Raw genomic sequence first — 9,274 nt, forward strand, 5'->3', positions numbered from 1 at the left:
ATAAAAATGAAGAAGTGAAAAAAAAGATATTGTGTACAATAATATAATATTAAAGCAAAATAATACATATATATCATGTCGCCTTTATAATTTCATCAATATATTTCATATTATTTTATATATAAATATTTAAATTAGTTTTGCAGTGACTAGTAAAATATAAATAAGATTTATCATGATTAATAAAATAATACAAGATTATTTCATCTTGAGTAATATTTATCCATTTGAATCCCCAAAGTCAAACATCCAACTACAATGCCATCAAATCTTTAATTTTTTAATGATCTTATTATTCTTTCAAAATTTTAGACTATTTATATCATAGTTATGTTTCAATTCAAGAAGAATAACAAATATTAAAAATTAAGAAATATAGGTATATTAGTTATGTGGATAAAAAGATTAAATAAGATGGGTTTGAAACAACTCACCAAGTAATAATAATTAACTAATAAATAAAATAGGGGGGAAACCTCATTAAAAAAAATATAATTATAAAATAAACAAATAAATATAAATAAGGTAAGATTATGGCACTCATTAAACAAAAAAAAGATGGATATAAAATTAACAAATAAATAAAATGATAATTGAGTGATCTTACTAATCAATGATACTTGTAAAACTGATAAATAATAAAAGAAATGGAGTTAGAAATACCTTATTGGCAAAAAAACAATTATAAAATTGACAAATAAAGAAATAAGATGTGGTTAAAGATATCTCACTGACCAAAAATAATTATAATAGCACTACACATATCTCATTTCCTCACCTTTGTAATGGTAGTTAAAGCACTAGAATTTTACTAATTTACTAATAGTGTTTCTCTTAATTTTCTATAGTATATTTACCTTTATTTTTTTTTCTCTCACTCTTGTATATTGTGTTTGGATTGAGGTAGAATTTGTGGGGGACAAGAGGAAGTGGATTAGCGAGGATGTGAGAATGTGTAAGGTTGTTTGGATTGAGGGGTGATATAATGAATTTATGAGAATGATTTATTGAAATTTGTGAGTGATGTGATAGTTAAGAGATAATTTAAAAATTATTTTAGAAGTGTAAAATACAAGTTTACAAATTTATCCTTGTTATTAAAACTCATTTTAATAATGGATTATAGTAATTTTTTGTGTGTAGGTTTGAGTTAATTATTATTTTTAATATATAATATTCATAATTACTGTTATTTTTTAATAAAAAAGAATTTTTTGTTAAATTTATTAAATATATTAAAATTTATGAAAATAATATTTATTATTATATACATTTATTATTTTATATAACTATATATTTTGTTGATATTATAATTTTATTTTTTTATTTTTATTATTTATAGTTATAGGTTGTTATTAATAGTATAGTTAAATGTTATTGAAATTATTAAATAAATTTATCTAATATTTAAATTCTTATATTGTATAATAAATATTTTGAATAATTTATATATTTTTAAAAAATGTACAATTTAAAATAGTAGCACGATAAAATTCACAATTTTCATAAATATTACGAAATATTGACTAACAACATTAAAAAATTTATATTTTATTTTTATGTATAATTTTTTTATTTCAATTTGTATCCAATAAAATAAAGAAAATAAAATAACAATTTCTCCTTATCATTAATAAACATTGGATGAACATGAAATAGTTGGTTAAAAATGGTATTTCTTATTTATTTACATTGTTATAATTTAAATTATTATATCATTAACATTATTGTATATATTTGTTAAGAAATCATTATTATATATTTATTAATTATGTATTTTCTCGTGTACAGAAAAAGAAGGCATGATAAAATTTTGTTAAACTGAATTGTCCTCTTTATCTTTATGAATTCGATTTCATAGCATACAACAAATAAAAGTTATTAAAACATATCAAAAGAATTTGATGGTAAGAAAACAAAAATAGTTTGAGCAAGCCGAAATCTGATTCATAAATTCATTTCACTTCGAAAATTAAAATGTGGTTTTCTAGTAAAAATGGGCTTGGCCCAACACGTTCATAAAAAATGAAAGGCGTTTTCTTCCTGCACTTTCACAGTTTCTTCCTGCACCTCCATCATTCTTTTAACTCCAAAAGTACCCTTCAGAATAAATGCTGGGTTTGTTTTTTTCATTTGAAAATTTTATAATATGTAGATTTGTATTTTGAATTGTAGAGTTCATAAAGTATTTTTCATTGGTATAATAGACTTCCATCTAGTCTGTTCTTAGAATTCTTTATGAATAGGTATAGTCTACCTATGTATCGTTTTTGTTAACATGTGAGTTTTGGTCTTGTCCCCCCATATTTTTGTATTTTTTTTTTCTTAATAATACTTTTTTCATGTGATGACAGATGATTGTTGTTACTTTAGGTGTCAGCCTAGCTGAGATGTCAAGTTGCATAGTGATGCTTAACATGAAAACTTTTATAAAAAAAAATTATATAATTCAAAAAAGATAAATTATTTTTTTTACAAAAAGTATGGAGGAAAAAAAAGATATGAATGAAGGTGGAGAAAGAAAATAACAACAGAAAGTTAACTGGAGTCTATCCAATCTTCACGGGTAGCCCAAAGCCCAAATCAATATATTATAACAAAAAAGTAAGAGAAAAGAAAAGAAAAAAGAAAGCTTCATGGAAATTGCTTCATATTCATTAAGGAAAGTATGATCAATATCTTTGTGGGTGTGTGAACAATGAATAATACTGATTATTTTTTATTTATTTTTTTAAGAACCATGTTGCAAAAAAACATAAATATATTTTAATTTTCAACATTTTCTCCTTTTAAAAGATTTTCAGTTCCCTCTTGTATGATCTAACGCTATTTATAGACTCAAATTGTTTGAGAGTAAAAAAGTGTTTTTTAACTGAAGAAGAACTTCATACAATATCAGCATTGGGTGAAATTTGATATAGGAAATTAGATGAATATAGAAGTAAAAGAACATTTGAGATGAAAAAATTGGTGAAAATAGCCTTTGTAAAATATAGGGTTTTTATAGTTGGTATCAGTTTTTTTTTATGCAAAAGGCCTTAAATGGACAAATAAAGGGATGTTTCTTCCTATATAATTTCATACCTTTGGTATCCATTCTCTTTTAAAATACCAAAAATACCTTTTTATTTTAAAATGAATGAACTAGAAAACTCTAGATTATAGGAAATATATTTCGGATTTATAATGTAGAATGAGTTAAACAATACATTCGAAATTATAAAATCAAAAGGTAATTCTTGGATCATAGAATCTGGAAGATATTATTCAAGAATATCTTTTGGATTTTATAATCCAAAATTATTTTTTTAAAGAAATACACATCTGAAAGGTATTTTCAATACAATTCAGGAGGTGTGTAAATAGGAAAAAATACATTTTTAGATTATAGAATCATGTATTTTCTTAAGAATAAAATGATTTTTTGTCTGACCTATGAGAGTGCTAGAAGAATTATGGAGATGTAGGAAGAAACAGTCCAAATAAAGCTTGATGAGAGAAAAAGAAAATAAATAAAAATTGGTCTGGTCCAAAATTGTAACAAGCAAAACAACTCCAGTTTTTGTTTTATTAAAAACAATTTAGTTAAATTAGAAAAAAAAAGGTTTACATCCTTTTTAATAATTATAAAAAAATTATTTATTTATTAAATAAACCGATATAAAAATCTAAAATAAAATGCACAAATTCTAGTAAAAGTAATATTTTGAATTAATATAAGTATAGAGAAAGAAAATAGAAAAAAATCAAATAATATTAACTTATTATTTATTTTATATATGTAAATTAGTAATAAAAATATAAATTGGATTTCTATAGGAACTTAAATAATTTATTTAAAAAATTTACCTATGTTGTATTTTGTGTGTTTAGAAAGAAAAAAAGAGGAGTTAAATGTAAAAATTTTAAAAGAGACATTTTTTACTACTTCCTTAACCTTGAATTTGGACAAGTAATTTTACCAATAAAATTAAAATATATGACATTTGAATTATTTTTAATAGATTTTTTTTTTTAATTTCCCAAACACCTCATTTTGATAAAAATAATTCTCATGTATTCCAGTTTCCTTATTTAGATAAAATAATTGACTTTGTAACCTATTTTTCTTAAAACTTAAAACTTTAATATTAAACTTTGCAAAAATACATATTAGTGAAGTCTTAAATATTTCAGAAAAAAACATTAATATAGATATATTTAAATAATTTAATTTTTAATGTTATCTAATAGTTAATAATTTAAAAAAATTCAAAATTGAATCAAATTTAATAGTTACAAAATATTTTTAATATATTTAATAATTAAAAATATAATTATTTGTGTCTAAAAATATATTTAATTTAATATTTGTGTGTGTGTATTTTCTTTTTTTGCAGAGGAATTTTTTTGCAGCAGAGATTGTGTGTGCTTTTGAATAAAAAGAGATAATGAGCACAATGAATAAGAAAGGTATCACCACTGTGATTGTCACTACTTGTGCTTCTAGCTTTCTGCTCTATTTTTCTGACACATGAAAGCATCAAGAATAATAATATAAATTAATTTGAATATTGTATTGTTATTATTAATATATCAACCAATAATTTTTCACTTGATTGCAGCTACTGTAATATTATAATAAACATAAGTATGAATGGAATATAAATCAATGATAAATGATCTTAATGTAATTTTTAAAGTAATGTATCTTAAACAGTTCCTTTTGGAATTAAGAATCAAAGCTTGATTTTGGTGATGCAGGTGGAAGTAGCATGGACAGCAGTTATGTTCAAAGAGATGACACAAGAGATATAAATCTTAGCCTTCAGACTGATAATCTTCACCATACTCACTTTCCCAGAAAGTTTGGCCTCTGCTGTCATATTGAAGATCCCACCTTCAATTTCAGACCAAAAGTTTGGATCTTCTATCAATTTTTCAGTCTCAATGTCTGCAGTAGTGGTCAGATTTGTAGTGCTTCTTGAAGGGTAGGATCTTGTCCCAAAGGGAACTTCTGCTATAATCTTGTCACCATATTTAAGATAGCCACTGCAATTTCTGTGCTTGAACCTTGCATAGTTTGGGTTCACAACTGTGATCACCATGCCCAATGGAGCTCTACTTGAATCTGAGACTAATTGAAAGTGTTCAAGGTCAAGAGGGTGGATGAAAACAGCAGGGTTCTTGGGCTTAAAGATGGTAAAAATTATGATTGCAATCACAACAATGATGATCAAAAGTGAGGACACACACAAACAGATTTTGAGGCCTCTTTGTCTTTTTAATAGGTTGGTTTTGAGGTCACTAGTGGCCATGGCTTCTGGGTAATAGAGGTAGCAGCTTTTCAAAACTTGCTTTTGGGGAAAAAACAGTGTTGGTGAACTAAAAAAAAATTGTGATCTCATCGTCACTATATAGACGTGATTTCTTGAAAATTTTGGAACTCGGATTTTTGGGATTAAGTTTTGGCAGAAATCAAAATCAAGAATTGGATTTTGCCTAAAACTTAGGCAATTGAATCCTGCGTAGAGAACAAACCCCGTGTGAACGAATTAATGTCTCAAAGCTACTCACACATTCCAGCTACAATTATACACAATGACATTATGGCTATAAATCTATTTGGAACTTTTGGAGAGTGTATGTGATTAGTTGCTCGATTTTTAGTATGGAAAGTGTATTTATTTGTTGGTATGATGGTTACTTGTAGATATTGAACTATGTATAAGGGTGGATTCATCTTTAAAATAATTTGCATTTATATATTTTTGTTATTGTTGATAAAAAAAAAATTGTACGAGAATAACAAAAATTAATTAACTACATAAGAATTTCTTACTATTAGTTAAGGATCAACTAACATAAAATGGTGCACCCAATTGATGCTATTTGTTAATGTGTTCATTTTTTTTTTGAACTTTGACTCTTAATAACAGCATAAAAACATCGTACTTCAAGTTTAGGAAACGAGTACTTCTTTTAAAAATTATTCATTTGGGTAAGTTCTCTTTATTAAGAGGTTACAAACTTCATTCTTTCTTATTTTTGTGTTGAGTGTTTCTATTTTAAAAGTGATTCTATCATAATTTAATTTAATCTTTATGAATTCTAACAGTTTTATTATTTTTAAAACTTTTAAGAGTCTTACTCTCTAATACAAGAGTTTTATAAAACTTATACCTCATTAATATTTTATTGGTTGATTGTGGTGAGAAATATATATATTTTTAAGATTGAAGAGTAGTTTTTGAAACTTTGCGTCTAATTTTTTTATGTCACGTAAATATATTTCAATCGAAAAATCTTATAAGATTAAGATTTGAATCTTTTAATCTTATTCTTCTTTGTATGACTCTTATATATATATATATATATATATATATATATATATATATATATATACTGAAAATATTTTAAAAAGTTGAATGCTTATATAATTTATTGTTTTAATTATTTTTTAGCTAATAAAAGACTAATTAATTTATTGAAGAAGGGAGTGAGATGATTAGACCCCTTTGGCACATAATGTCTCTCTAGGGGATGGATGCATGCATTGTTTCTTGGCTTTGTCAAGGGCTCATTGTAAGGCAATAAGGTCCTAATTTTTCTATTGTAAATATAATATTTTAATTCATAAAACTAAATTATTATATATGTATGGATGGAACACCTAATCTTTCAAATCACCAATTTAGTTTTTGAAAGTGTAATAATTTGTTAAAAAAATGCGTTTTGAAATCAACGAAATCATAATAGTACATTATGTATCAATTTAGTCCTTTTACTTTATGATAAAAAAAATGTTCCTAAAATTTAACAATTTCTTAAATTAAGGAATTTTGTCTTGAAACTAATTATGTCTTTTATTAAAACTATTTAAACTAATTGGGTTAAATATGAGATTCGTATATTAAAACTAGGTGTAATCAATCATTTATAATAGGAACCGTTTTTTCATTATAATTTCAATGAGTTAAAAGATTGCTAATTTATAATTTTAGAGATAATTTTTTTTTTTCATTTTAGGATCAATTTATTATGCTTTACATTTTCAAAGATTCAACTGATTAAAGATGTACAGTTTGAAAAAAAAATTAATTTATTAATCCTACGGATTGTTAGAAATTTAAAGACTAAATTATTGGTTTGCTTTATATGGTTAACTTTTGTAATCAATTAGTTCTTTTAGTACATATATCAGGCATAGTTGACAAATAATGACGAGTAATTCCGAAACAAAATAGAATGTCTCTGTATATACATACACCATTGTTGTCTTTTACACTATTACAGCATGTCTCACTTGCTCAATTTTCATTGTTTTAACAGCGTGATTGGGAGTGGAACATAAACGTGCTTTTCCACGTATGATAAAAAATTATGTTTCTTTTATAAGAAGTAAATTAAGTCTAATTCAATCTTATAAAACAAAGTTATAAGGTAAGATTTGCACTCATTTATATACTATGAAATGTCATCTCAAGTTGAGGTGAGATTTTCAACACATTTATGAATAGTCCATAATAGCATGATAGAAGTTGACCTGATAAACTCAACAAACTCTCGTTAAGATATACTCTAGATAATTCTGATGTGTATTTTAAGTCTAACTTTGTACCCATTTATATATTATAAAATGTTGTTGTTCTCGTATGAGGGTTGGGGCCTAGAGAACTATTGAGAAGATTCTTTTGTCTACTTCTATAGGTTGGTCGTCTGTCCTTTAGCTCCCTTCCTTCCTAGCTTTGGCTCTCGGTCTTCTTGTAATCCAGACTTAGAGGGTAACTGCAAAAGGCACTCCGACGCTTAAGTCAGCAAAAATGTTCGCGAGGTACTCGGTTCTCAGAGCATTGTATATGATGACGTACTTGATTCTTGGAATGTGTGCTATTTATATTACCTTTGGTGGGCTTTCCTTATTGGGCCAGGTTAAGGAGTTGGACTGCGTTTAGGGCTCCATTACTTAGCTCCTAATCACGGATTAGCTTCACTAACCTTGGTTGAGCGTAATTGGACTTGTGCTTTCGGTCGGCCCTATGGACGTGGGCCTTTACCTCGGTCGGCCCAGTGATGGGGACCAAGACGTGACATTAGTCGTACGACCTTCACCGATACACTTGCTCTCCAGCCTCGAGGATGTTAATCCGAAAAGTCTTTTAAAAGTGATGTGTCAATCGGGTTTCTGAGTTTGGTGTGACGACTAGGGTTCTTGATGCCTGATGTGACGTCAGAGGCGCCTAAAGCATGATGTGACCCGCATTGATGAGGGGTTTTTTGGGTGCCAAGCGATAAGGACCGTTGGATCGAAAAGATCTAACAGCTGAGATGGTTGCGACGCTTCGCCTCCCGAGATAGTGGTTCCAATAGTGTCGTGACACTGGGCTATTACTCATACATTTTCTCCGAGACTCGAATAATTCTCATCCTTCTAAGTTTTTGTGTTTTGACTTTCTTAAGGTTAGTCATGTCTTCTTTGTCTCGGCCTACCTCTTCTTCTTCTTCTTCGACCCTCCATTCTCCTCGTCCCGTGCGTCCTTCTTCCTTTTCGTCTTCATCTTTGTCTACATCTTCCTCTTCTGTTTCTGACTCCTCCACGACTAAGCCTCTGTCAGTCGGTGCAATTCAAGTGTTGCACCCTGTGGAAAAGGTGGCTAGAGGGGACGACCTGGGTGGTGCTGTCGACCGGTCACACTTCCTTAAGCAGGTCATCTCCCCCTTGGAGATTGACTGGGTGGATCCTAAGGTAATTAGGATCATGCCTGTCTTTAAAATCGAGACCTCTATCACATAGTTTATGGAGAGGTTCCTGATTTTGAATGCAGATGCTAGCCTTAGCTTTTTTAGGGTTGAGTCATGTTTGCTGATCGAGACCATATGTATTGGTCGGTCTATCACCGACTCACATTTCTTTTATATGTATTCTTGTCTTTTTTTAGTCTTACATGTTTCTTTGCCATTCGATAACTTCACGATGGGCGTCCTCAAGGCGCTCAACATGGTTCCTACCCAGCTGCACCCCAACACTTTAGCGTCCATCCAGGCCTTCTGCCTGATATGTGACGTTCTTCGCTTGTATCCAACCCCTTCTTGTTTTTTAAGTTATTATACCTCCCACCCGATCAAGCTTGTTCTGTGGCATTCACTGATCAGTCAGTTGGACAATATCTTCTTCAGCTCCTTCACCACTTCATACAAAAAATTCAAAGAAAGATTTTTCAAAGTGTACGTTCGACCGGAGGCCATGCCATATTTCTTTGACGAAGCCAGTCGATTGAGGTTTCCTAAGTCATGG

General features: G+C 28.3%; 1 protein-coding gene across 1 annotated transcript; it reads right to left on the reverse strand.

Annotated features, from left to right (window-relative positions):
• Positions 1 to 4,673: 4,673 nt before the first annotated feature.
• LOC137826284 (uncharacterized) lies at positions 4,674 to 5,615 on the reverse strand. The gene has a single exon (XM_068632198.1). The coding sequence runs from the start codon at positions 5,385 to 5,387 to the stop codon at positions 4,719 to 4,721; it is 669 nt and encodes a 222-aa protein (XP_068488299.1). The 5' UTR covers positions 5,388 to 5,615; the 3' UTR covers positions 4,674 to 4,718.
• Between the last annotated feature and the right edge of the window lie 3,659 nt (positions 5,616 to 9,274).

Source organism: Phaseolus vulgaris, chromosome 11 (assembly GCF_000499845.2).
Source record: "Phaseolus vulgaris cultivar G19833 chromosome 11, P. vulgaris v2.0, whole genome shotgun sequence".
NCBI classification, from domain to species: Eukaryota; Viridiplantae; Streptophyta; class Magnoliopsida; order Fabales; family Fabaceae; genus Phaseolus; species Phaseolus vulgaris.

Bases quoted from the DNA above. Each gene is read 5' to 3' on its own strand.
- LOC137826284 (XM_068632198.1), bottom strand. From the start codon at position 5,387: ATGAGATCACAATTTTTTTTTAGTTCACCAACACTGTTTTTTCCCCAA.